General features: G+C 66.7%; 3 protein-coding genes across 3 annotated transcripts; all 3 read left to right on the forward strand.

Moving 5' to 3' along the window:
* The first annotated feature begins 954 nt into the window (after positions 1–954).
* Positions 955–17,424, forward strand: ADSS1 (adenylosuccinate synthase 1). The gene is made up of 13 exons (XM_004754584.3): positions 955–1,231; positions 8,794–8,896; positions 10,885–10,947; positions 11,672–11,722; positions 12,038–12,104; positions 12,860–12,967; positions 13,068–13,149; positions 13,882–14,008; positions 14,154–14,308; positions 14,722–14,846; positions 15,631–15,728; positions 16,812–16,961; positions 17,039–17,424. Exons 1-13 carry the CDS (start codon positions 983–985, stop codon positions 17,089–17,091), a joined length of 1,431 nt encoding a protein of 476 aa, XP_004754641.1. The 5' UTR covers positions 955–982; the 3' UTR covers positions 17,092–17,424.
* Positions 17,425–18,534: 1,110 nt separating this feature from the next.
* On the forward strand, positions 18,535–20,182 carry LOC123390511 (translation initiation factor IF-2-like). Its single transcript, XM_045074621.1, has 3 exons — positions 18,535–18,704; positions 18,809–19,819; positions 19,864–20,182. The coding sequence occupies exons 1-3, from the start codon at positions 18,535–18,537 to the stop codon at positions 20,180–20,182; spliced, it is 1,500 nt and encodes a 499-aa protein (XP_044930556.1).
* A 39-nt stretch (positions 20,183–20,221) lies between these two features.
* SIVA1 (SIVA1 apoptosis inducing factor) lies at positions 20,222–24,615 on the forward strand. The gene is made up of 4 exons (XM_045074516.1): positions 20,222–20,403; positions 21,548–21,742; positions 22,463–22,619; positions 24,428–24,615. Exons 1-4 carry the CDS (start codon positions 20,286–20,288, stop codon positions 24,483–24,485), a joined length of 528 nt encoding a protein of 175 aa, XP_044930451.1. The 5' UTR covers positions 20,222–20,285; the 3' UTR covers positions 24,486–24,615.
* The last annotated feature ends 2,123 nt before the right edge of the window (positions 24,616–26,738 follow it).

The following is a 26,738-nucleotide window of genomic DNA, read 5'->3' on the forward strand; positions in this document are numbered from 1 at the left end:
GTCCCGGCGGGGCCCAGGGGACTGTAGGGAGGGGACAGGAGAGGACTAAGGAGTGCAGGCGGACAGCGCCCTCCTCTGCTGGGACTCCGTCAATGACCTCTGTGTGACTCTTCTCTTCCTCCGTGGGAACTTCTGGACCCTGGGGGAGCCCGTGGAGCCACAGGCTAATTGCTGGGCTCCAGGTCTCTGTACTGAAGACAGTCCCCCCACCAAAGAGGGAACAGGGTCTCCTGGCCCTGGGGGGAGGGCCCATAGCACCCTCTTGCCCACAGGGTCCGTCCCCGGCCCCTTTTCCCAGCGGGGCCAGCCATGTCCAAACCGGAGTCCACGCGGGAGATTTGGGGGGCGGGGCGGGCCCCGCAGGAGCCCAGCAGACGCTGCAAATCCTCTCCAGAAGCCCGGGCCCTCCAGAGGGCCAGGAAAGGGTCTGCCGCGGGGCCTCGTGGAGCCTGCCCGCTGCTGCGGACGGCACGGTGGTCCTGCCACGGCTCGTCGTTGCTGGACACTGAGCCCGAGAGTGTGGGTGGGGCTGCTGGGGAGGGGACACGCTGTCCTCCCCGACCAGAGCATGTGCGTCGGCCCCAGACTGGGCTTCACCACAGGCAAGCGCCCCCTCCAAACCCCCAGTGGGGTGTGAGGTCGTGGCTCCCCCTCTTACCCTGAAGAGGCCCCCTCCTCCGGGTTTCTAAAACCCTGTGGTCCCGGGCCTGGTGAGGACCCAGGGGAGTGGGTACCCAGGTCCCACCCCGGGACAGGGCTGCACAGGTGTCCCCATGAGTGTCCCCACAGGGGGAACCTGGCCATCTGTCCTTGTGCCCCCGGCTCCAGAAGTGGGTGCCCTCCGCCGGCCGCCGTTCCCCGTTCCCCGGTGGTGGCTGGGCGGGCAGGGGCGGGACCCGGCAGCCTGGAGGTCACCAAGAGGCGCCACTGCACCAGCCTGGCCCGCCCCCGGCCCGCCCCCTGCCCCGGGTGGCTCCTTTTAATGGCACAGTGGCAGGGGCTCTCCCGTGGCCCAGCGCAGCCGAGGAGCCGGACCAGCATGTCAGGGACCCGCGCCTCCAACGACCGGCCCCCAGGCTCGGGGGGCGTCAAGCGCGGGAGGCTGCAGCAGGAGGCGGCGGCCACCGGCTCCCGGGTGACCGTGGTGCTGGGCGCGCAGTGGGGGGACGAGGGCAAAGGCAAGGTGGTGGACCTGCTGGCCACGGACGCCGACATCGTCAGCCGCTGCCAGGTGCGGGCCCTCCCCCACCCAGCAAGCCCCCTCCTTCCCTCGGGCCTGGGGCCCTGTCCTCCGATCCCCGGCCTGGACACGCCTCTTGGATGCCTCCCCTCCCTGGACGGCCTCCCCTCAGCCGCCGGACCCTTCTACACGCACACACTCCCCTCCCCCCTCCCCACACTGCCTTTCCCACCCAGCCCCACCCCTCCAGGCCCTGCGCCAGGGCGGAGCTATAAATGCCTGTGCTGAGCTGGGGACACCCGATCTCCAGGGGGTGGGGGGGGGGGTGCGCCATGGGCGTGCCGCTGGGCCCTCCGGCGTGGGGGTGGGGTGGGGGCCCAGCTCCTGGCTGGTCTGAGACACCCTCCCTCCTCCCTGTCTGGGCTTGGTACGGGGGCGGGGGGGCAGCCAAGAGCAGGCAGAGGCAGGGGCAGGACCATGGCCTAGGACCAGAAGGAAGACAGGCCAGGGGCAATGAGGGTCCCCGGCCAGACTCGGGGCAGGGGTGGCCACGGTGGCTGGCCAGGGCGACCCAGTGTCTGCCGGTACCACCAGGGAGGCCAGACGTGGGCTCTGTCCCCAAGGGCCCAGGATGACCACTGCCAGCTGTGGGCTGTCCTTGGGGCTGCTCCCTGGGGCCACCACCCCTGTGCCAGGACTGAGAGCTATGCTTAGAGCTGGGGCTTAGAGCTCAGGGCAGAGGGGGCCGGTTTTAAGGTGCATGTTTTGGCTGTGTGGGGTTTGGAGCCATGCCCACAAATGCCGCCCCAAATGGGGAAGGGGCACCCCTGAACTCTTCGTCTGGTGTGGGGCTTCATTCGCAGCTCCTGCCAGGAAGGTTAGGGCGGGGGCCCACTCCCAGGGAAGGACATGGGCCCCACGCTTGGCTTGAAGAACACGCTTGGTTCAGCCGCTCTCTGGGTCACTCCTGTCCCACACAGACAGTGGGTTCTGGAAGGTGCACCCCAGCCTGATAGAGAGATCTCCTACCCTTTCTGCCCCGAGCCAGTGAGCAAGCCCCATCCCGGCCCCAGACAGTCTCCAGGAGCCAGAGGCAGTCTCCGGGTGCCCTGCTACTTGAGCTAGGGGCCCTTGTCCCTCTGGGCACACGGTGCCGCCGCCCTCCAGGTAACCTGCTGGCTCCAGTGAGCCTCCCAAGTCCGTCTGTGGCCCGTCTCCCTTCTGAAGAGCCCAGAGGGCTTTGTAGGCCATCCTGGCCGCGGAAATGGCTCTGGCGTGGGTCCTCCCTGCTCTGCCACATGGGTCAGCAGGACAGGACCAGCCAAGCACAGAACAGGCGGGAGCCCCGTCACCTGACCTGGGGCCCACGGGGCACCCTCGCCCCTAGCTGACTTCTCAGACTGAGATCAGATGCGTCTCTGCCTGCAGGAGCCCCGGGTGACCTCACAGTGGGGACAACTGGGGGCTGTCCTGGGAGCCCAAGGTGGCTTCTTCCCTCTAGCCTCCAGACAGTGTGGCGGAGCAGGGACACGGAGACCCAGAAAAGCTGAGGAATGAGAAGCAGCAGCCCACCTGGGCCCTCACGTGTGCCACCCACCCGCGGAGACCGCCAGGCTGTCAGGGCATGTGCAGTGAGGGCCCCGCGCTGGCCCTGGGGAAGCTGCCACGACGCTCAAAGTCACGGCTGTGGGTGCAGAGAGCCAGACCCAGCCCTGACCCCAGGAGCCGGCAGCACACGGGAGCAGGGGGCTTCCGGAAGCGGGCATGTGCGGTGGGCATGTGCGGCGGGCAGGAGTTCTCTCTGGGTGGCTGCCTGGAAGGGCTGAAGCTGGCCAGCCCCAGTGACCAGAAGAGTCACCTGGCCTGTCACTTGGGCCCAGGGCTGTCCTGAGTAGCAGCGGGAGTGCCCTCTCCACGCGGCCTCTGCCAGCCCTCACCAGCAGCCGCACCCCCATCCCCTCCCTGCTCCGACTCAGCACCTCTCTGAAGCCCTTCGGGGCCCTCAGCGGTCTAGAGCCAGGCTCCCCCACAGCTGGTTTCTTCCCTGTCAGTCACGTGGGGCCTGTGCTCAGCACCCCAGGACTCCCCCACTGCCTTCCCGACTGTCCAGGGTCTCTGGCTTGGGTCCCTCCTGCGGTTGTCTGTGTCCTTTGGGGGGCAGCCTCCCCTTCTCACTGGAAAGATCTCGCACATCCTGCCTCCCTGTCATTCCCGCAGGACCCCCCAGCCGCCTTTTGTCCCACGCTCTGGGCCTGTGGGGGCTGCTGTGGGGCACCTGCGGTTGGGGCATGGCAGGGAAGGCCTCCCTTGGCTCATAGCGGTGCAGGTTCCCTCTGGGCCATATCGCGGCGCCCCTGGGGACCGCTGCTGGCATCCCTGTTCTCCACGGGGACTTGGGGCCTGCACACAGCCGTGACTTTGAGCTGTGAGCTCTGCCCTCCCGTCTTAGGAGTCCACACACCTCCCCTGGGCTCTGTCTTCTTCTTCCCTCCCGCTGCTCCCCCTGTCGCCGGCCTGGAGTCGGCCCCAGGCCCACGTAGCCAGCTGCTCACACCCAGTCCTTCCTCCATTTCCAAAGTTATTTTGTCCAGAAGGCTCTGGGGCACCCTGGCCAGGACTGCCACGGTTGGGATTTAAAATTCTCTCCTTTGCAACGGCAGCATCCACGGTACCGGGGTTCCATGGGTGACCGTGTCCAGTTCAAGGGTGCTGTGTTTCTCTCGGTTTCCACCACAGTCCACATGCGATCACCCATCTGGGGAGCGCACTTGTCTATCCAGCTCATGCCCCGGGAAGGTCCAGCGACCTCGAGCTGCTGGTGGAGAGCTACGGTTCTGTACATGGTGGTCTCACTCTTTGAAGGGCCATGTCCTGCAGATCGTGGGGGCTGGGGGACCTCTCTCGCCATGTGGGCATCAGGAGATACTGAGCCTCACCTTGAATCCCCAGCTGGTCAGGGCCCTCCATGGGACAAGGGGTGGGGAGAGCCTGTTGTCGCTTCCAGAAGCAGGCATCCCTGCGTGTCCGCGTCCTCTGGTGCTTGGGGGGGGGCATCCCCCAGCTAACACAGCTCTTGGTGGCCATGGAAGCGTCTCTAATGGGCAACTGTCATCTGCCTGGAGCCCCTGAGCTCTCCCTCCCACTCCTGTGCGGTGCTGAGCCCAGGGCCACTCTGCGTGGGGTTGAGTGAGTGACCGCAGTGGGCAGCAGGCGAGGGAAAGGACTGTGTAGGTGGGTGGACTTCAGGTCAGGTGTCCAGCGTCTCCACCCTGAGAGCAGGCCCCTCGCCGTGTGTCACTCAGGACCCAGACTCAGCCGGACCCCTGCTGCTCCCGGGGCCGGCCAGGAGCAGCAGCTCCCCTGCTCAGACCAGGGCTGGGGATGGACGCAGGCAGAGGAGCTGCTCCCTCTCCGAGAGCTGGACTGGGGAGGCCAGCGGGCTCTGTAGCTGCGGGGGGGCAGGCGGGCAGAGCTGTCAGAGAAATGAGATCAGGAATGTTGGGGAGAAGGGGAGTCTGGAGCTCACGGGCCTGGGGCCCCTCGAAGCTGATGGGGCTGGGGGGTGCATCACAGGACAGATGACCAGGCTAGTGCCTCCCTGGGAATCAGGGCCGAGGGCATGGTGGCCAAAGGAGCCGTCCAGAACAGTGGAGACGCATATTGTTGGGGGTTCAGGGAAATGGGAGGGGTGGGGCCCCTGGCAGATCAGAGGTCAGCGGAAGGCCATCCACACGGACACCGGCAGGGCACTCAGGACGAGGGCTGGCGCACCGAAGCAGGAAGGGGACAGATGCCGGCGTGCGAGGGTGCACATGTGGGAGACGGGGGTTGCAGAATGTGCTCCGCGGGGAGCCCTGAGGAGATGGCGCAGCCCTGGGGAGTGGGGTGGGAGCCCCAGGGGCACCCTTGAACCCCCTGCAGTGTGCCCCCCGACACACTCGCTGCTCACCCTGCCCCGTCGCCTCCAAAGAGGGGCGAGAGCCCCGACCAGCGAGTGGACCCTCTGAGCCGGCTGAGCGGGTGCCTGACCTGACTTGGGGACCGAAGGCCTGCCCTCTGCACAGCCCCACCGCCTGCCCTGTTGCTGCAGGAGCAGGTCCCCCAGACCGGGGGCTCCACAGAGGGCAGCAGAAAGGGGAGGCCGGGAAGATGCCTCTCACGGGCTCTCTGTCCACCAGGTCTTGGGGCCCAGTGGGACGTCAGAGCTGGCTCTCAGGGCTGCACGGCCTCGAGGTGCCCAAGAGAGTGGCTGAGGCCATGCTCTCTCGCTGCCAGGTGGGGACCAGAGAGGGCGTCTGCACTGTGTGGCTCCTGGCCACCGCTTACACTCCCACAACGGGCCTTGTGTGGATCTCAGACTGGGCAGTCCCTGGGGAGGGCTTCCTGCGCCTGGGCCCCGCTTTCCCTGGTCCCAAGGAGAGTGGGCCCGCTGGTCTTCTTCAGGGACAGGAAGGTTCAGAGCTGCCCAGGTTTCTGAGTGGGCCGGCCTTGGTCCTATTCCTGGGTCCAGGAGTGAGAGCCCCCTTTTCTGCCTCCAGTGGGGCAGCTGGCTGGGGCTTCCGCAAGGTTCGGGCAGCGTGGCGGGAGTGGCTTCGGAGTCCGTGGTGGGTCCGGAGCTGGGCCTGACCCAAGGCTCTGCCACAGAGGGAGGACCTGGAGGCAGGCAGAGCCCTGGAGGGCCCATCCCGAGCCCTGCCTCTGTGCCCGGCTCCCGCCTGACTTGGCCTGTCCCCTGGGGTACAAAGGTAAGAGGAGGCCTGCTCCAGGGAGCCGTGGGGCAGACCGTGAACAGATCTGGGAGTGGCCCCAGGCTGCCCTGAGTTCCAGGATGGTCCTCGCTCACTCTCTCGGGCCCAGAGCGTGGAACCTCCAGAGCCTGCCTCCTAGGCTGAGCCGCCCAAGAGGGAACGGGGCCAGGCCAGGTCGGATGTTCACACCTGCTCTCCCGGGACCCCTGGACGAGCTCCTCCATTCACGTGGTTTTCCAAACGGGGCTGGAACTGGGGCAGCTGCACCCCCAGCCCGAAGGCCCCCAGGCCCGGTCCTCTTTGGGCCGCAGGGGGCAGGTGGCAGTGGGGCTGAAGCCTAAGGAGGGCGCGTGGGGTGTCCCTGCCCGCATCTCACACCCTGCCCACATGCCACCTGGGGAAGGTGGACGGTGGTCTCTAGGACCATCACCCTGAACCTCGGCAGAGCTGCTGGGAGATGCTCCCCACAGGTCAGCAGGCCCTGGGCTCAGCGTCCTGGGGTGAGCTCCTGCCCCCTGGGAGTGGACTGGGGTCTGAGGCCTGGGCCCTGCCGCTGGCCCGAGTCATCTGATGCCCACTGGGCCACAGTGGCCTGTGCTGTTCCTTCCTAGTGCCCGTGTTTACCCCACACAGAGGCGGGGGTGTGCTTCACAGTGCTTCTGGTCTCCGCGTGTGTCCTCAGGCCAACCGACACTGGCCCCGAGCACTGGGAGAGCAGGCGGCGGGAGGGGGCTGTCCAGCCCGGCTGTGGCAGGTGCGAAGCCGCTGTGGGGGGAAGGCACCGGCAGGGAGGCAGGGGTGCTGCGCCCCAGAACAGCCTGGATCCTGCCCTGAATGCCCGCTCTTGGGACCGAGGTCCTCCCATTTGCCAATGGAGACCCCGCCCCCAGCACCCCTCGCACGAGACACGATCCTGGCTGGGGTGCCCATGCGCGGGGAGTCGGCGGACAGATGTGGGGGTGAAGGCAGAGCTGGGTGGGGTGGGTGTGTGCCTCTGAGCCCCCCGCCTCCCCGGCCGTGTCTCCCCCACCCCACCAGCGTCCGCCCATGTCCTCCCCCCCGCCCCCCCCGGGGCCCCTTCCCGCACCTCATCCCCGCGCAGCCCAGCGCCTCACCTGCCACTGCCGTCTCTGTCCGGAGCCCCCGGGGCCTGGAGCTGCCTGTCCGCCCTTGCTCGTGGGGTGGCCCCCGGGCTCCCAGGCCCCCACAGGCCCCTTTGTCCTTCCCGTCTGCTCCCCGCAGCCCACCCGTATCCACCATCATTCCCCCAGAGGCTGCGGTCAGTTCCCATAGCCAGTGACCTGGGAGCCCCAGGGCAGCTCGGCTCCCACCGGTGACGGGGCGCTGGGGGGGGGGCATGGTCACAGTAGGGTGTCAAGCGCACGCCTAGACTGCGGGGACCCCGGGCGTCTGTCAGAGACGCCCTCCACGCCACATCGGGGGCAGCAGGATCAGACGCTCCGGACTGTCCACGTGCACTCCAGACCCGCAGTGCTCGGGCGTCTGGGCCCTCCGCGGACCCGGCTTCCAGCAGGAGCACCCTGGGCAGCTGGCAGAGCTCACAGGGTGGAGACGGGGAGCAGGGCGCTGTGGACGTCGGGGAGACGCATTCAGACCTTAACCCCACTGCTTCACGTACCGAGGCCTGACGTGAGGTCCGGGAGCGAAAGCCACTGGGCCTGGGGTCTCTGCTGTCACCCCGAGCGCCCTGCCGCCCCCCGCGCGAGCTGTTTGGGTGCAGAAACTGGGAGACATAAATTTCATCCAGATTCTCTGGGAGGAACAGGTGCTCCCGGATGGCAGATGCGGGGAGGAGGCCACGGTCACTCAGCCCTGCCTGGAATGGGCAAGACTAAGGCCACCAAGAGCCCGCGGCCCAGGGCCCTCCTCTTCGAAGCAGGAGGACAGGCTTGTGTGGCAAGAACTGGGCCTTGGCCTGGAGGGGCCCTGTGGATAAGCCCATGTCTCTGTGGGAACTCGGGACGGGAAGGTGGGGCTGGGCTGAGCACAGGGCACGGGCACAGGCCAGCATGCTTCCCCACCCAGGGGCACTCCCAAGGGTCCTGTGTGGCACACTGTGGGGGGGGGGGCACCGTGTCCTCTGTTGGTGGGAACAGCAGGCTGGGCACCCCTCCTGGGACTAGATCTCCCTGGCCCCCCCAACCCCCTCAGCCAGCCCCAGGCCCTACCAGCAAGAGTCCCACAAAGAAAGGACCCTGTCACCCGGGTGTCCCCCAGGACAGAGCTAGACTCAGAGCCGTGTTTTCCTTCTTATTCTTAAGACGGCAGGCCAGGTGGAGTGGCCCCTGCTCAGGGGCCTGGGGGCGCCGGCCTTGTGGCCAACGGCTACACCTGTCCCTCACCTCGTCCCAAACAACGGTGCTGTCTAGCCCGACCTCTGCCGCCAGGGAGCTTGGGCTGTGGGGGCCTGGATTTGTGCTTCCCGGAGAGGCTGGCCCCTCATTCCTGCATCAGAGGAGGGCCCTCTGGAGGGGCTCGTAGAGGGGGCCTGTGCCAAGCCAGCCTCCTCGGGGCATCAGCGTGGGCCCATGGGATGGTCCTGGGCCAGGGGCCGGGGGGCAGGGACCAGCCCGGGTCCCCTCCAAGCCAGTCCCCTGGCCGGGCCTCTGCACCTCCTCTGTGGCGTGGGCCGGTGACCCGGTGCACCCAGACGTGCATCAGAGCCAACCACGGCTCCAGAGGCCCCCAAGTCCAAGTGAGGACAGTGTCCCACACGCCCTGGGGGACAGAACCACTGCCCTAAGCCACCTGTGTTCAGAGCTAGTCCAGAGCAAGGCTGGACGGGCCCTCCCGGGCAGGCCAAGCCCTGAGGCTCCCGCATACTCATCGGGGTTCTGTTCCCAGGGTGGCAACAACGCCGGGCACACCGTGGTGGTGGACGGCAGGGAGTACGACTTCCACCTGCTGCCCAGCGGCATCATCAACTCCAAGGCCGTGTCCTTCATCGGTGAGTGTCGGCGGCCCGGGGCCCCACGTGTGTTGGCAGCACAGGCCAGGGCGTCATCCGGCCCAGGGTGCCCCTGCATGTGGGGCTGGACACAGCAGGAGTGCTGGGCTGGCTCACGGGTGGGGATCCTGTCCTGGCGGCCACCCAGCCTGGGCCAGAGGGACTGAGGGCGGGAGGCCCCACAGAGCTCTGTGTGCGAGCTGTGTGCACGTATGGGAGTAACCGTGTGTGGGTGTGAGTCCGTGAGCAGGTGTGCTGTGTGGACAGGTGTGCAGGCCGGGGTGTGTGTGTGTGTGTGCGCACGCACGCACGTGCAAGCGTGAGCAGGGGCTGGACTCCTGCCACACGGGCGGATGCCCAGCCTGCTGGCTCCCCTTGCCTCCCCCTCCCCACAGCACCCCTGCCCTGGCTGGGGCCTTCCCTGCCCTCCAGGGTCCCTCCAGCCTCTAGGACTGTGGGGTTTCCTGCTCTCTCGCTCGCTCTCTCTGCCCCTCTCCCCTTCCTCCCTCCCTCGCCAGCTCTACACGGAGCCTCCCTGGCCTAGAGCAGCACCCCCAACCCAGATGCCCTCCTGCAGCGTCCAGGACACTTCCTCTGGCTCTTTCCGGGCCTGACCAAGACCACCACGCGCCTTCTCTGGGCCCAACGCCGTGTTGGGAAGCCCAGTGAGGGCACAGGGCTGCCGAAGGGAGGGGAGTGTTGGCTGAGGGGCCGCGTGCGGTCAGGCTGCGCAGGGGGACAGACCCGGGCTGCCGTGTGGGCGAGGACAGCACAGTGACACCGGGGTTCACCCAGAGTAGGGCTCGGGGGAGGCTCTCCTGCAGCCTTCTGGGCTCATCTGCTGGGCCCTGCGCCCCAGTTGGTGGGAAGCGAGGCCAGGGAGGCCCTACTTGGAGCTGGGGTGAGTCAGGGTCAGCAGCCGGAGCCCAGGCTGTGTGGTCGAGGGGGCGCCTGGCAGCGTGCTCGGCAGGGGGCGAACATGCCCGAACTCAGCTGCCCCTCGGCTTGCGACACTCCCTGGGCCCCTGCCATGTGGCCACTTCAGGACACCCTGGCATTTAGGTGACCTTTTGTACTTGGCGTGGCTTGCACAGTCTGAGCCACTGCCATCTGGACCCACATCCTGTCTCCCTTGGCAGAGCCTACGCCACCGCCACCGGCAGCCCTCGTGGGGACCAGGGGGGCGGGGCAGGGGGAGGGCTCCTCCTGGGAAGACAGCAGGTGGCCCGGCTGGCTGCCTTCCTTCTAAGAGAAAAGGGACAGCATTTTGCTTTGGCCTGGACCCCGCGCTAACATGCTGTGTGACCTGGGGCCGGTCGTCTTCATTCTGTGGGCCTCAGTCCGTCCCTGTGAACGATGTCCACAAATGGCATTTCAGCGTCCCAAGCAGGGAAGGCACGGCTCCCCAGAGGCCCTGCTCGGGCCGGGAAGGGTCTTTCACACCATTTTCACACCACTCGAGTGGCCAGCTTCCTGAGGCTTCCGCGCTGTTGAAGTTCAGCATGGTTCCGCTCCGGGGCTCGGTCCTCACTCCTGGCAGTGCCCTCCGCTGTTCGCTGGGACGCCTCTGCTCTCGGGCTCTGCACCTGCGTCTGTTGCTTTGGTTTCGGCCGCTTCTTCTCCTGCCGTGACACACTCCTTATAAACCACCAGCTAGCCGCTTCGACACGCAGAGCTCAGTGCCGTGAAGCTCACTCACTCTGCCCGTCTCCAGAACTCTCCATTTCCCCAGCCTGAAACTGTCCCCATTCAACACGAACCCTGTCCCCCTCCCCAGCCCCTGGCATCACCCCTCCTGTCCCTGTGAATCGGACTCCTCTAGGGACCCCCATGAGTGGAATCACACAGGGTCTCCGTCCTTTGGACCTGCCTGTGTCACTCGGCACAGTGTCCTCGAGGTCCGTCCGTGTTGTCGCAGGCGGCAGAATCCCCTCCAACGCACGCTGCCACGGCCGCCGTGCGGCTCAGTCCCCTGTGCTGTGTTGCAGGCAACGGGGTGGTCGTTCACTTACCCGGCTTGTTCGAAGAAGCAGAAAAAAATGAGAAGAAAGGTAACTCGGAGTCGGCACACACGCACCCTGGCCTGGGCCAGTCTCCAGCAGTGCGGTGGCCAGCGCCTCCTGCGCGGGTTCCTGGGGGGTGGGGGGGTCTCTTTCCCCAGCTCAGCAGACCTGTGCAGAAAGCTGGGTCTGCACTCGGGATGCGAGGCCTGAAGCATGGCTGTGGGCCTCAGTGTTTACGGGAAGTTTTCAGGACTCTGGGGACAGGGGGCATCCGGAGGATCCCACTCAGGAAGTCTGGAAGGGGCCCTGGGACCTAGAATTTGATGACGCTTCCCAGGACACCTGATGTCCGACCAGGCTGGGGAACCATTGGGCCAACCACGCCTACAGGGAAAGATGTGGCTCCTGGGGGTTCCTGGGGCCAGGAGGCAAGCAGTGACCAAGCCCACGGGCCAGGGTGTCTGGGCAAGCTGTCCCCCAGGAAGACTGTCTAGAGGGGGAAGCAGGGCCAGGCCTCTGGGCTTGAGTTGCAGACAGGAGCGGGAAGGGAGAACAGGAACCGACCCTGGGCCTGAGCACCAGGAAGTACCAGGACAGAGGTCCCGCAGGGGGGTGGGGGTGAGACTCCCGGCCTTCAGCAGGTAGAGGGGCCATGAGGGGAGGGCCCACCCACATGATCTTTGTGGACTCTTGCCCTGGGTGGGAGCTGGGCTGGCTGCCCAGTCTTGGCCGCGCTGCCCGGGGTGGCTGACCGCCTGCCGTGTGACCGCAGGGCTAAAGGACTGGGACAAGAGGCTCATCATCTCCGACCGCGCGCACCTCGGTGAGCACCAGCACCGCCGCCTGCCGCGGGAACAGCCGCCCCTCCCCCGCACACTGAGCCCACGTAGCCCCATGGGGCCTTCTCCGAGAACTGCCAAGTAGGCAGGGGGTTGGAATCACGGTCCCCACTGGCAGATGGGAAAGCTGAGGCCCAAAGGAACTCCCGGTCACATGTGAGCATGCGTTGGGCAGAGGCAGATTCTAGTGTGTCCCCTTTCAAACTGGACCACCTGTCCTGGGCAGCCCGGGCACGGGCAGGGGAGCCCCATAACCCGGTGTCTGTCTCTCGCCCGGGCACTCTCACCGGGCCGCGCAGTGTTTGACTTTCACCAGGCCGTCGACGGGCTGCAGGAAGTGCAACGGCAGGCCCAGGAGGGCAAGAAGTGAGTATCTCCAGGGGCTCCTCGCGTCTCAGTGGCTCTCGAGTCTGGGAGCTCTGCCGTGTGCCAGCTGGGGGGACGGGGTCCCCTTGAAGCCATCATGACCATAGACCCCCAGCACAGCCTGACCCCATACACAGGCCCCCCCCCACCCTGCCCCACAAGCACACACAGCTGTGACTTTGTCCTCCGAAGATATTTATGAGAATGTGCAGGGCGCTGGTTCTCCAACCAGGACAGGGTGAAGCCAGGGGCATCCTGCCCCACCGAGCGACATGCTCACTGGCCACCTGAGTGCACACAGGCCCATTGCGTGTGCACGCGCAGACCACACACACACTCATAGCTACAAGTGCCAGGTGGAAGCTGAGTGGGCCGTTCACTGAGCCCAGGTTGAGGGCAGTGGCCGCCAGTGGGCACAAGGTGGACATGGCCAGTGTGCCCAGCCCCTGGGGAGGCAGCCGCTGGCAGACCCAGACTGCAGTGTCCTCTGCGCCCGGCCAGGGGGAAGCTGGGGCCCAGAGCAGGCAGGACATCAGAAAGCCGAGGCATGGAAAGCCCAGATTCCTGACCGACAACAGAGGGACCAGTGGGGTTTCACAGCCGTCCCAGACTGCAGGTGCTGCCCTGGGACCGTTCCTCCCAGCTCAACCCTGTTTATAACAGGGGCGCTGCCTGGCACCCTGAGCGCCCGGGTGGTCCAGGCCCCAGCAGCCCGCGGGACCGGCCCCCCAGGCTCACGGCCACCTGTCTTTCAGTATCGGCACCACCAGGAAGGGCATCGGACCTGCCTACTCTTCCAAGGCCGCCCGCATGGGCCTCCGTGTCTGTGACCTCCTGTCGGACTTCGATGAATTTTCCGCCAGGTACCGGCGCCGCGCGCAGCCTGAGGGGGGGACTGCAGCTGGAGCTGCGGGCGCGGACACCAGGCGGGGCGCGGGGTCGCAGTCACTGGTGTCCCCGCAGATTCAAGAACCTGGCCCGCCAGCACCAGTCCATGTTCCCCAGCCTGGAAGTGGACGTCGAAGGGCAACTCAAAAGGCTCAAGGTAGAGCAGAGGCGAGGCGCTGCGGGGCGGGGCAGCAGTGGGGACCGGTGGGGGGAGCTCGGCGGGAGGGTGCGCCGCGTGGCGTGGCGTGGCACCGGACAGCGGCGGGGGCGGGGTCGGGGAGCGGCAGGCCCGCCCCACGGAGGTGCAGCTCCGCTGTCAGACGCCCTTGGAACGCGCGGGGACATATTGTCCCAGGTACTGGCTGGCCCTCTCGGCGACCACAGGCCTCCTGTGCAAACCCAGGCCACTGAGGGCAGGAGGGTCCCCCCCTCGCCGGAGGCCAGGGGATCAGGGGACCAGGAGACATTTCCCGGGATGTGCTGGGGAAAGACGCTGTCCCTGTCCTATTTGGGGTAGCGGATAGAGGTGGCCTTGCTGACACAGAGCGGCAGCACAGGGTGAGGAGAACACAAAGCCCTTCCTCGGTTTAATCCCCTCTTTGAAGGCATGTCTCCACATACAGTCACCTTCTGAGCTGCTGGGGGTCAGGACTTCAACAGATGAACCATGGACAGAGTTGGGGGTGGGGGACAATTCAGCCCGTGGATGCAGGAGGAGGCCACTGCGAGCCTCGCAGACAAGACCCAGACGGGCTGGGGGCTAGGGGCCGTTTCACATCTCGGGACAGGCTTGCAGGGCACGCCCCTTTTGGGAAAGGAATGCCCTAGAACTTCAGGCTGTCCGGAGGGGCCTGGCTCCCACCCCCAGCCTCCTCTGCCTGCCCCTCAGGGCTTTGCTGAACGGATCCGACCCATGGTGCGAGACGGCGTCTACTTTATGTACGAGGCGCTCCATGGCACCCCAAAAAAAATCCTCGTGGAAGGTGCCAACGCAGCGCTCCTTGATATTGACTTCGGTAGGTCCCCAGCCTGGCTGATCTCCATGAAACCCCCTTTCCTGCTTGCTGGGGACCAGGCTGGCCACTGCCCTCTGCCAAGCCAGAGCCCGGGGCCAGCATGGTCCGCAGGGTGGCGGGCAGCCCCTGACCGGCTCTCTTGCAGGGACCTACCCCTTTGTGACGTCCTCCAATTGCACTGTGGGCGGCGTGTGCACGGGCCTGGGCATTCCCCCACAGAACATAGGCGAGGTCTACGGCGTGGTGAAGGCCTACACCACACGCGTGGGCATTGGGGCGTTCCCCACCGAGCAGATCAATGTGAGTCTCCATCCCAGCAGGACCACAGCAGGGGGACACAGAGCCATGCGGGTGCCCAGGGGTGGGGTGTGCAGAGACACACAGGGCAAGTGCGGAAGCAGGCGGCCACAGGTGCGTGCGAGGTGGCGCGTTCCAACAGCCCCGCACCACGCAAGCTCCCGGGGACCCGCTTTCTCCAGGAAGCACCGCAGGCAAGCCGCGTGCCTCACGGCCCCTCAGAGCACCCCAGGTGGTGCGGCTCAGGGGCCGTCTTGGGAGTCCCTTCGGCATTGAGGGCCCAAGGCTCTGGTCCTGAGCAGAGGTGTGTGAGGCCAGTGTGGGAAGGAGGGGGAGGCAGCGGAGAGAAGCACTGAGCTCAGAAGCAAGGCGCAGACTCCCCCCTTCATGCGCCGTGGACCTGCTCTGTCACGCAGGAAATCGGAGACCTGCTACAGAGCCGTGGCCATGAGTGGGGGGTGACCACGGGCAGGAAGAGGCGCTGCGGCTGGCTAGACCTGATGATTCTCAGATACGCGCACATGGTCAACGGCTTCACCGCGTAAGCAGCCCTTCCCACATGTGTGATGCTGGGGTGCTGGCCACAGACTCCCCCACCCACCCCACAGCGGGGCCACAACGGCGGGCGACACGTGAGCCGGCCATCAGCTCCTGAGCTTGAGCAGGGAAGGGGGCGGCCCAAGGGCATCCTGGCGCCCAGAGGCTAAGGTCGATCGTCTAGAGAGGGAGTGTGAGCCTGGCACCAAGGGCCTCCACCGTGGCCCTCGTGGACACACCACCTTCTCCGTGGGCCCTGGCCAGGCCTGACTGTCAAGAACTCCGTTAGGTCTGCTGGGGTGTGGGGCTGGGCGGTGGGAGAGCAACTGTCCCCACACTGGGGCCAGGGGGCGAAGAGGTCGCACTCTCAGCACTGAGGTGCCTGCCGCGGCTGCAGCAGAGCTGAGGACCGGGGCGGCCACGTGGGTGCAGGACGCGTAGAGACCCGCCCACGAGGGCCTGCGAGGGAGAAAGGAGTGAAGGCGGACAGGGGCTGAGCCGGTTGAGAACGGTGGCTCCACAGTCCCTGGGTGTCCCTGGGACTGCTGGCCACAGAGACCCCACACGCAGCCCTGTCAGAGGGCCACTAGGGCCAGGGCCACGGGAACGGGGTCTCATGGGGGCGCGCCCAAGGGGAGGAGACCTCAGCCAGGCAGAAGCCATGCCCCCAAGCCCGGCCACGGGTTTCTGGGCTCACCGCATCTACACTCGCTGGCGGCCGTCAGTAGAGGGGACACGCGGGTGTGCAGGCTTCTGCAGCGCAGCTCCATCTGCTGGCTTGGGGACAGGCTGGCCTTGACAAAACTAGACATCCTGGATGCCCTGGACGAGGTGAAGGTCGGCGTCTCATACAAGCTGAACGGAAAAAGGATCCCCTATTTCCCAGGTACGGGGAGGTGGTGGCTTTTCTGTCTGTTGCATGGGAAGAGAAGGGGTGGGTCTGCAGACTGGGGGGGCCCGAGGGAGCCAGCCCCCGCTCACTCCAGACCCTGGGGACGCTCAGGCACTGCCGAGGCCCAGCTCCTGGGCGCCCTGGAAGCTCCCTGGACAGGCATGGACTGCTTTGTGCAAACGTAAAGACGACGGTCTTACCAAAGAAAACATGGTTTTCAGTTATTACTATGCGCCCCTTCTTTTAGAAAGCACAAACGCGTTTTTTCTTGGATCTCCCAGTTCCCGTTCTGACTGCACTCCCCCTAGCAGCCCTCTCCTCTGAGCACATGTGTAGACCCCCCAAGTCCTCTTGGCCTGCATCCCCTGACCCTACTGACCCGACCTTGGAGAAGGCCCAGGGATCCAGTGCCCTGGGGAGCGTGCAGAGAAGACCCTGCGACAGACGTGTCCCAGCACCTTCCATCAGTGAGGGATGGCTGGCCTCTACTGTGTCATGTGCTGGGAGCCACAGACTCCTGGCTAGAGCAGGGTCCTTGCCCTGGGAACAGGACAGAGATCTTTCAGGATCCCTTCATGCTTCAGGACCCTTTAGTTTCCAAGTCACGGGGAAGGGGGTGCCTGGTGGGGCTCAGTCTGTTAAGCATCTCTTGATTTTGGCTCGGGGCATGATCTTGGGATTATGAGATCGAGCCCCGAGTCAGGCTCTGAGCTCAGGGCAGAGCCTGCTGGAGATTCTCTTCCTCTGCCCCAGCCCCTGTACGCGCTCTCTCTCTAAATAAATGGGTAAATAAAATCTTAAAAGAATTTCCAAGTGAGGGCCATGGAATTCCTCAGCTGAGTCACCTGCGGGCGTTCTAGCAGACCCCTAATCAAGTCCATGTGCAGGGGGGTCTGGAAGGGCTGCAGCCCATGTCCGAGGGCCATTCCCCACCCCCCGGCGCAGCAAACAGGGCCGCATGCCTTCCCCTGGCTGACCACGGTGGCAAGCAGGCCCCCCAGTGGACGACCCGAGCACCAGCACCTTGGGAACATGGTGCCCGTGGTGCCCGCCCCCCACCCCGCCCTGTCTCCCCAGCGAACCAGGAGATACTGCAGAAGGTTGAAGTTGAGTATGAGACGCTGCCCGGGTGGAAGGCGGACACCACGGGCGCCAGGAAGTGGGAGGACCTGCCCCCGCAGGCCCAGAACTACGTGCGGTTCGTGGAGAATCACGTTGGAGTGGCAGGTAGGTGCCCGTGTCCCAGCCACCGCCCTGCCCTCTGCCCCCCACCTCCGGGGCTGAGCGACCCTGTTCCCTTCCAGTGAAATGGGTTGGTGTTGGCAAATCAAGGGACTCGATGATCCAGCTGTTTTAGGCAGACCGCGCTGGCCGAGCGGTCCCCAGCGGTCCTGTCCCCCCTCGACAGCCAGAGTCAGCGCCTGGAAGGAAGAAGCAGGAAAACTATTTTCTGTACTTTGGTATTTCTCGCTAAGCCTTCAGCTCACCACAGGCTTCTACAGTGGTCCGAGCATCTGACAGCCCGCGTCATGTCCATTTTCTCTTTTTAAACTCTGCTACTGAAAACGAGCAGGAGCACTCCAAACCGAGAACTTTGATGGCACATTGGTAGTCACATGGTTGTACGGCCAGCGGGAGCCACTTAGTAATAAACATAGCCAGGAGCCACTGAACCGTGGCGATCAGTCTGTGTCTGCTTCTGACTGTCCTTTCCTTTTGACTTTACTGGGAACAGTGGACTGGGCGATGCAAGTTTCTGGGATCACAAAGCCAAGCTGTTTGGTTGCTCAGACAGGAACGGACCCAGGCAGGCGAGACCACGGGCCTTCAGTGCGTCCCAGAAGGGAACCGTTACAGAAATGCCCCCTTGAACTCTAAGCCTCGTGCCAGGGCCCGGGGCAGCCCCCAGCAGCCCCTCTTCACCTCGGCTGCACACACCTGCCCTCATCCCTCCGGAGGCCACTGGACTGAATAAGCGACTTAAGTGGCCACAGCTGCATGAGCTTACTGTGTTCTCCACTAGAAGCTGAGTGACCTCCTTGAACAACTCTTCCAGGTCTGGGTCAGTTTAGAAAAATAACTGCCCCTTTGCTATCATTTGAGAGAGGGAAGGAATTAGATGGGGAGGACCCTTCTAATTCAGGGTTCAATCCCAGCCTCGGAACCCTGACGCTGTCATCTGGGCTTCAGGAAATGGGTGGAGGGCCCACGGGGCTTTCTTCCCAGGCAGCACCCGGGTGCAGCGGGCTCCAGTCCGGCGGGAGATGCTAACCACGTGACAGGATCTTTAGGGCGCAGGCTCCATCCGGAAAGTCCTGGGACCTCACGCACACCCGCGAACTGCTCCAGGCAGTGCCCGCAACAGTCGTGAGGGATTTCCTCAGGAGGAGCTACGACCAGTTTCTCTGGGCTGCCAGTCAGCGAGGAGCAATGCTACTTGGAGGCGGGGTGAGGGGTACCAGCAGAAACTGTTGAGTTTTCCCAGAATCGCTTCTTTCCACGGTATGTCGAGAGGGGCAGGTTTCGGGTCTTCGGGAAAGAGAGGTCGTCCCCTCCCCTGCACGGGAGCCCACGATCTCTGCAGAGACGGCTGCCTGGCCGCGTCTTGCCACAGCACAGGTGCACGCCTCTGGCCGCGAACCAGAGTAGGCATTTTTCGGAAGAAAATCGTACATTCCGTGTAAACACTCCCGGCGAGGCTTTGCAAGGTCACCCCGCAGTTTAAATCAGCTGCAGAAAAGGCTTCCAAGCCTCTACCTTGCAGCGGCTGCCCAACCCCGCGCGTGAGGGCGCACTGGGGATGCTCCCCTACCTCAAGACAGAACCTCGGGGGGCGGCCTCGGGCGGCGTCCCCGCGGCCCCGCAGCGCTGCGCAGGCCGCCGTCCGCGGACCAGGATTCTTCCCTGGCCCCGACCTCCGGCCCCCGGCGGCCGCTTCTCCGGCCCCAGGTGTGCCCAGGGCTGGAGGCGGTAAGGCGCGGTCTCGGCGGCACCGAGGGGCTCCGGCGGTCTCGGCGGCACCGAGGAAGGACGAGCGGGTGATGCCCGCGGCCAACGCACGACCGTGTCCACAGACCGGCAGGCGGACGGCGGCCTTCGTCACAGCCCAGGCGCCCAGCGGCCGGGTCCGCCGGTCCACGCGCACCCCGGGCCGCGCGCCCCGACGGAGCCGCCGCGCTGCGGGGCCCGAGAGCGGAGCCGCGTGTGTCGCGGCGCCCGCACGTGCGCTTGCAGGGCGGGGTGGAGCGGGCGCCGTCCGGGCCTCAGCGCGAGTCCGCCGGGCGGGTGCGGGGCAGGGCAGGGGCGCGGCGGGCGGGGCGGGGCTGCACCGGGGAAGCTGCGCGCCTGCCTCCGCGGCCCGGGCTCGTCCCGCCCTGCGGCCCCGAGGCGACCTCCCCGCCCGCCGGAAGGGCCGCGCCGCCGCCGCACCGGGAAGCGGGAGCCGAGTCCGCGCCGACCCCGGCCCCGGAGCGCGCCGCCGCCGGGCCGTGCTTCCAGGCTGAGCCGGGCCCCCGCGGACGCCGCGGTCCGCGCCGCACGGAAGGGCCTCGGGCTGCTGACCCGCGTCTTCCCGGCACGAGCGGCGGGGCCGCCTCCCGCCTCCGTCCCGCAGGTTCAGGCCGCGGCCGCGCTCCCTCCGCGGCGGCGCACCGGCCGCACCGGCCCCGCGCGCGGCAGCTCCGCTCTAGCGGCGGCGGGACGGAGACCGGGGCGCCGGCGAGGGGGCCGGGGCGGCGGACACAGGCCGGCCGGGCCCCCGACGCCCCTCGGCCCCGCCGGGCGCGCGCGGACACACCGCCGCCGGAGCCCGGCCGAGCCCCGCACGACCGCAGCCCGCACCCCCGCCGGGCCCCGCACGACCGCAGCCCGCACCCCCGCCGGCCGGAAGTGACGCGCGGCCACTTCCGGGAGCCCCGCCCCGAAAGCCAGGAAACGCGCACCGTCCTCCAACGCCGGCGACAAACAGGGGACGGCACCAGTTCCGACAAGGGTGTAGGGACCGCGGCCCTGCAGTGGCTGAGCCACGCGCCCGTGCCCGCGCCCCGGACCGCAGCCCATCCCGCCACGCCGCGTCCCGACGGCAGGTCCGGGTCGCGCTCGGCCTATCCCGCGGCGCGCCTCCCACTAGGCCCGCCCCCGGCGCGCCGGTTCCGCCTCCAAGCGACGCTCGGCCTATCCGGCGCCGGGCCGCCCTCGAGCCCCGCCCCGCACCCTTGCCTTCGGCCCATCCCTCGCCGCGCTGCAACCGGGACCCCGCCCACTCTCGAGTTTTCCCGCGCTGCCCATCCCGCTCCCACCCTCGCCCCCAGCCTGACCCGCGCCGCCCCGCCTTCGACCCCGCCCCCGCCCTCGTTTCCGACCTATCCCGCGCCGCGCTCGAGCCCCGCCTCCGCGATCCCCCAGCCTATCCCGCGCCGCACCGCTTTCGAGCCCCGCCTCCGCCCTAGCCCCCGGCCTATCCCGCGCCGCGCCGCTTTGGCGCGCGGCTGTGACGTCACGGGTCGCGGCGAGGCGCGCGCGGCTGAACGGCGCCGCTGCCGGCCCGCGGCCATGCCCAAGCGGGGCTGTCCGTTCGCGGACGCGGCCCCGCTGCAGCTGAAGGTCCGCGTCGGCCCGAGGGAGCTGAGCCGCGGCGTCTGCGCCGAGCAGCACTCGCGGGCGATCTTCGGTGAGCGCGCGGCGGCCCGGGGCTGCCCCTGGTCCGCGGGAGGCCGGGCAGGGCCACGTCCCGAGCGGAGCGGGCGGGCGCGGGCGTCGGTCCGGAGCCTCGGGCCGCGGGGTCCCGCCTGCCGGAGCTCCCCGGTCCGGGGCGCGGGCGGGGACGGAGGGAGGAGCGGCGGCCGACGTGGGCGGGCGCCCCGGCCCTCCGAGAGCCCCGGCCCGCCGGCCCCGCGGCCGCCCCGCCCTCCCGGCCTTGCGCCCCGAGGCTCTGCAGGGCCGCGAGGGCGGCGCGGGCTGGACCTGGCGGAGCCGCGGCGGAGCCCGAGACCCGTGGGACCGAGTCCAGCCCGTCTGCGCTCGAGCCGCCGGCGCCGCTCGGTCACGCGCTGTAAGGACCAGCGTGGCCCGCAGCCAGGCCCCGCTCTCCGGCCAGGGTCGGGCGCTCCGGGGGCGCTGCAGGACGGGCGCCGCTTCCGGTTCCCGGGCCGGTCGCTGTGCCCCTTCGCACGGCCGGCAGCTTCGAGGGCCCGCGCCCTGGCTCGGTGCAGACAAGGCAGGGAACACGGAGCGCCTGCGGCCTGGCCTTGCGCGCTGGGTCTTGCGAAAGCCCCGACGCCGACGGGGGCTGCTGGAGAGCCGCTGCCCGGCGCCGAGCAGCCGTTCAGCTGGGCCGGGGGCGGCGTCCAGGGCCCACCGCCGTCTGGAAAGCTCTGGGTTGCCTCTGCCAAAAGTCGGTTGCCGCCGCCCTGTCCTGGCCAGCAGCTCCGCAGGAGGTGGGCGGTGCCACCCGCGGGCCGTGGGCCGGACCAGAGCCGCTGGCTGCGAAGTAGAGACGGGAAGCGCCGGCTTACAGCGAGCCCGGCCGAAACAGCAGCGCGGTGAGGCCCCTTGTCCCGAGAGCCGGGCGAGCCCGGGACAGGCCTGGTAGGGCCGCATGGCCCAGAGTCTCCTGGAGGCGGGGACCGTGCCGCAGCGGTGAGGACGGCGAGAGGACAGAGTGGTCCCCAGCTCACCGGGGAGCAGCGTGGGCTGAGGGCGCCTGGGCGACAGCACAGAGGAGGCCTGGCCCCCGCCGGCCGGAAGGACGAGGTGGCCGTGCGGCGCTTCCACCCACCGGGCTGTGAACACCGGCACCGGTTTGTCTTCCCCAGAGAAAACCAAGCAGCTGCTGTTCCGCGGGGCTCAGGCCTACATGGACCACGCGTGGGAGGAGAGCTGTGCCGTGGTCGAGCTGCCGGAGTCCCCGAGGCCGGGCCCCACAGAGGCCCTCCGGGCCGCACGGGGGCAGATGCTGATTGGACCCGACGGCCGGCTGACCAGGAGCCCAGCCCAGGCCGCTGAAGCTGGTGAGTGAGGCCGACGGGCGCGTTCCCTGTGCGCCAGGCGGGGCTGTGACGAGTGTGCTGTCCTTCGTCCTCACACGGACACCTGGGCCGGGGGCTTCTCCTCCCCAGACAGGCAGGGGCTGGCCCCAGGGACTGACGAGCTGCTCAGCGCCAGAGGCTCCTGACGTTAGGAGGCTGTTACCCCCCCAGCCACCGATCCGAGCCTGGGGGTTGTGCAGAGCTTCTGGCTGGGGATCGGGAAAGGAGTAGAAACCCCCTTGGTGTCCTGCCTGCTTTCCACCTGCGGCGAGACACGGCGTCCCAGCCGGGTGGGAACCCTGGACAGGCCGCAGCGTCCTGTGTGGCTCAGACCCCCCCACCTTTGTTGCTGGAGTCACCGTTACCGCCCGCCCCTACCCGGCTCCCCACTCCCCAGGGCCTGGACGGGGGCCCAGCAATGCAGGGGCCACACTTGGAGACGAAGGTTTCGGACGCCTGACACGAAAGCCGCGGGAGCTCCCCGACAGGCCTCGGAAACCGCGCTCTAAGGGCTCCTGGGCGCCTGGGGTCTCCCTGGGGAGCAAGGAAGGGTCTGTGTGCGGCGCTTTCGGGAAGGTTGTCCTGAGGACCTGGTGGGAGAGAGACTGGGAGTCAGCTCCGTCCGCGGCTGGGGAGGCGGCCCCACGGCCTCCAGCACCTGGATCTCCTGCGGGGCTGACAGGCAGTGTTTCCTCCTCACAGAACTGTCCGGGACCGTGACCAGAGCCTGCTCCTCCTGTGTGCGTGCGCTGGACGGGACGGCGGTGTGTGGCCAGTGTGAACGCGCCCTGTGCGGGCACTGTGTGCGCGCCTGCTGCCGCTGCGGGGCCGTGGCCTGCAGCCTGTGCGCCCTTGTGGAGTAAGTGCCCGACCGCGGGGCGCCCCAGTCACGGTGGGGACCTGGGCGTGGGAGAGCAGCCCGTCCGGCATTGCCCCTGGGGGTGCGCTGGGGCCACGCTGGGGCCAAGAACTGCCTGGGCCTGGCTTGCACCTTCTCCGAGGACGGGCTTTCCTTGGGGAGACGCAGGTCACGTGGACGGCCAGCTCCACCCTTGCTGGGGTCCCGCCATGCTTCGTGGGCCGACTTTTCAGACTTTGACGTTAGAACCGGCTCACGTGGTTTTTCCTGTTCGCCGGCTGCCCGTGGAGGAACCGGTTGGAACGCACGCGTGTGTGTGTGCGTGCGCGCACTTCCCTACCGCCTCGAGCGGAAACGGAGCGTTTGCGTGGTCTGTTCCGGAGCGTGTGTGTCTGTCTCCGCCCGCTGAGCCCACACACCTGCTTGGGAAGTGCCGGGTACCAGTCCCTTCTCCAGGAGCCACTGTCGGCTGCGGGGTGTAAGGCGCAGCCCCCCACAAAGACTCGCAGCTGGCTGTGTACACCTCAGACTAGCTTGTCTCGGCAGTCTGAAACCAGCCGTGCAAAGCAGAAGCCCCGCTCGGGGCGGCCAGCCGGTGGAGCCTGGGAAAGCCGGGCAGCGTGTGCCGCACGAGGCGGGGTGGGCGCCGGGAGCTGGGCTGGGGCGTGTGTGTCGGCTGTTCACACCCGCGGGGTACACTTTCCTTCTGCTGGTTCCGCCCTCCTGTGTCTGTGCAGACTGAAGACAGCTGCGTCCCCAGCGTCCCCAGGCCCGTTCTTGTGGGGCGGGACCCAGCTTTGCAGCAAGGTGGCCAAGGGGGGAGGAGAGTTGCCTGGAGCCCTCTCCCGCCCGCCGTGTGCAGGAACCTTCCTCCTGCCCTGACGGTGTCCGCCTGGGCTTTACTTCCGGCTTTTCCCCAACTGCCTACACAGCTCACCCTACGACGGGCGGCAGGGGCGTCCGTTTCTCAGACGCGACCGGCCGGGCTCTCTGCTCCGTCTCACGGCACGCTGCAGGCCACGAGGCCGAAGTGGCAGGTGTAGAAGCCAGCCTTGGCCTGCTGCCGCCGCTCCCACAAGGGTAGGCCCTCGGTCCCTGTGCCGAGAGCCGCAGAAGTGGGTGCTGTGCCGAGGCTCTGCGTTCACAAAGACAGTCCAGCGGCCGGCGGCACCCCGCCCACAGCTGATCATCCTCATGAGTCCCGTGCCGGAGGCCACAGGCTTACTGCCCTTCCCATTAGGTGGCAGGCAGCTCTGCCTTCTGCTGGCGCATCTCAGACTAGACGGCCTTCCGCGTGTTCTGTAGCAGGCAGCCAATTTCTTGTCCTGCAGGGTCTCTCCTCATGACTGTCCCCTGTGATTTGCTGGACCACTACGGCCCAGTAAGTCCCCGGGGAATCCTGGGAGGTTTCTGTGCAGCGCAGGCCGCAGGTGGACCACTGGCCACCTCAGTCTGCCGGGTCTGTGGGGCAGACACCGCACACAGGCGCTGTAGACAGCAGCTCTCGTGCCCTGGACGCAGAAGTCCAGATCAGGCGGCGGCGGTGGCTCCCCAAGGCTCTGAGGAAGGCCGCCTGCAGGCCCGCGGAGTGTGGGCGTGCCTCGGCATTCTCCCAGTGGCCTCGAGCATGGGGTCAGGGCACACGTGTCTGCGGTGGGGCCGCGTCGTAACTGGTTCTGTCTGCAGCTCCCAGCCCTGTCCCCAGATAAAGTCAAGGGACAAGGGTCAGCACCGCACCATAGCAGTCGGGGGGGGGCGCACAGGTGAACCCCTGAATCACTTGTTCTCTCTTCCTTGTGCTGCTGCAGCTGCGGAGACGTTCACGAGACGCTGCTGTGTGCCGGCTGCGCCATGCTTGAGGCCTGAGGCCCAGGGCAGATGCTAGCTTTCCGGACGGGCCACACGGGCGCTGCTGCTGCGGAGCTGGGGGCCGGGGCGGGGGTATGTTTTATATTTTGTACTGAGGGCAGAGTGAATAAACCCCTTTATATTTGGATCAGAGGCCTTGCTCAGCAGTTCTGGGAATACAGCCTCCAAGGGCATGTGCCCACCGACATACCAGGCCTCGGAGCTCTGGGTGAGGTGTGTTCCCACTCTTCCCGATTTTACGGATGGGAACAAGCGTCCGAAGTCGGGTCCTTGAGCCCCTCCAGCCAGTGGTGAGGAGAGAGGATTTGGAGCTGGGTCGTCTGACTCCGGAGTGCAGGACTGCTGTGTCAGAGCAGCTTGGGATGTCAGGTGACGTCCCAGACTGTCCCTGAGCTGGCATCACTACCTGTGCCCATCTGGGTGTCCACTGGGTTTTTCAGGGGTGGCTCTGGGTGGCGACGGTTCCTGCTCTCCAGGAGTGATGCCCAGCTGGGCAGTGTCCTCGCTGTGTTCGGGGCAGTGGGGTGTGTGCGACCTGGAGGGAGAGCCGTTGATGGAGCCACAGCGAGGTGGCCAGCAAGACAGAAGAGGCAGCCGGGGGAGGTCATACATGAGCCGGGTGTGGATCTCCCTCACCCGGCATGAGGGTCCCCTGCTGTGGACTCAGTGGCCTGCTCATGAGCAGAGAAGTGTCCAGGGAATCCTTAGAAGACAGCAGGGTGGTGGGCTGGAGAGTCACTCGGATTCACTACCATGACAGGAGCATAAAACCCCTAAGTTCAGATGGCGGGGGGGGGGGGTGCACAGGCAAGGAGGCGGTCAGGGCCCCGAGCTCTGGAAACCGCTGTCAGTCGGCCATCCTGCTCACAGGACCACCTCTCGTCTGGCTTCCTGCAGAGGCCCTGGGGCCTCCTGGGTGCCCGGCTGTGGGCCACGAGTCCAGCAGGCACAACATCACACCAGTCATTCGGGAAATGTACATCAAAACCCCAAGGACATAGCACCTCTCCCCAGTGGCCGCCATTAAGGAAACCAGAGTGGGGGCACCTGGGTGGCTCCGTGGGTTAAGCCGCTGCCTTCAGCTCGGGTCATGATCTCAGGGTCCTGGGATCGAGCCCCGCATCGGGCTCTCTGCTCAGCGGGGAGCCTGCTTCCCCCTCACTTTCCGCCTGCCTCTCTGCCTGCTTGTCTCCCTGTAAAATAAATATAATCTTTGAAAAGAAAAAGCAGAGCCAGAGTGGGCAGGGACGTGGAGAAAGCGCTGTCAGTGAAAGTGGAAGATGGGCCACTGGAAAACAGTGTGCTGGGCTCCTCAGAAACGGGAAGAACTGTGGGGTGATGTGGTGGTCCCTCTGGTGGGAGTGTGTTTACCCAAAAGTGAGAGCCGGAACATGAAGAGACGTGTGCCCCACCCCCTGTGGCCACCGTGCTGTGAGTCACCGTGGCCGGGGGGTGGAGGGCCGCCTGGGTGTCCATCAGAGGCGAGGGGATAAACAGCCTGGCCCGGCTGTGCTGGGGGGGGGGGGCAGTCCGGCCTCCGGGGGGAAGGAGTCCCGACACCTCCAGGGACCATCAGGAGAGGGGCTCCATGACCTGAGCCGGCACGGAGGACTGATCCTGCCCAGGACGCCCCTCAAGGAATCTGGTCATAGACAACGGTTGGGGTGGGGGGGGTCCGTGTTTCACAGGGAGAGTTTCAGTTTGGGAATATGGGTGGTGGTGGTGAGACCTGCACGCCGGTTAGGGTTGGAGCTGGTTGGGGCTGATGAAGTTGCCAACTCTTGTTTTTGGCTCAGGTCGTAACCTCAGGGTCCCGGGATCGAGCCCCATGTTGGGGGGCACTTCCCTATTCAGCCCGAAGTCTGCTGCTCCTCCGCCCCCAACTCACGCTGTCCTCCCTCTTAAAGTTTGGGGTTTTGTTGTTGTTTTTTTTTTAAGATTTTATTTCCTTGACAGACACAGACAGAGGGAGCACAAGCAGGGGGAGAGGGAGAGGGAGAAGCAGACCCCGCGGAGCAGGGAGCCTGATGCAGGGCCCGATCCCAGGACCCTGGGGTCATGATGCTTAACACCTGAGACACCCAGGTGCCCTAAATATAATATTTTTTAAAATAAGAAAAAAATTTTTAAAGGCTTGTGGTTGGGGCGCCTGGGTGTCTCTGTCTAGTAGGTGTCTGCTTCCAGCTCAGGTCATGGTCCCGGAGCCCCACGTTGGGCTCCTGCTCAGCGGGGTCTGCTTCTCCCTCTGCC

Source organism: Mustela putorius, unplaced genomic scaffold (genome assembly GCF_011764305.1).
Source record: "Mustela putorius furo isolate JIRA1106 unplaced genomic scaffold, ASM1176430v1.1 tig00000129_pilon_pilon_pilon, whole genome shotgun sequence".
Taxonomy (NCBI): Eukaryota; Metazoa; Chordata; class Mammalia; order Carnivora; family Mustelidae; genus Mustela; species Mustela putorius.

Excerpts from the sequence above, each read along its gene's own strand:
- LOC123390511 (XM_045074621.1), top strand. The coding sequence starts at position 18,535 with ATGCTCCCCTACCTCAAGACAGAACCTCGGGGGGCGGCCTCGGGCGGC. Across the intron at positions 18,705-18,808 it reads TGTGCCCAGGGCTGGAGGCG|ACCGGCAGGCGGACGGCGGC; the intron begins GTAAGGCGCGGT and ends CCGTGTCCACAG. Across the intron at positions 19,820-19,863 it reads ACGCCGCGTCCCGACGGCAG|GCCCGCCCCCGGCGCGCCGG; the intron begins GTCCGGGTCGCG and ends GCCTCCCACTAG.
- ADSS1 (XM_004754584.3), top strand. The coding sequence starts at position 983 with ATGGCACAGTGGCAGGGGCTCTCCCGTGGCCCAGCGCAGCCGAGGAGC. Across the intron at positions 12,105-12,859 it reads CAGGCCCAGGAGGGCAAGAA|TATCGGCACCACCAGGAAGG; the intron begins GTGAGTATCTCC and ends CCTGTCTTTCAG. Across the intron at positions 12,968-13,067 it reads TTCGATGAATTTTCCGCCAG|ATTCAAGAACCTGGCCCGCC; the intron begins GTACCGGCGCCG and ends GTGTCCCCGCAG.
- SIVA1 (XM_045074516.1), top strand. The coding sequence starts at position 20,286 with ATGCCCAAGCGGGGCTGTCCGTTCGCGGACGCGGCCCCGCTGCAGCTG. Across the intron at positions 20,404-21,547 it reads GCACTCGCGGGCGATCTTCG|AGAAAACCAAGCAGCTGCTG; the intron begins GTGAGCGCGCGG and ends TGTCTTCCCCAG. Across the intron at positions 22,620-24,427 it reads AGCCTGTGCGCCCTTGTGGA|CTGCGGAGACGTTCACGAGA; the intron begins GTAAGTGCCCGA and ends GTGCTGCTGCAG.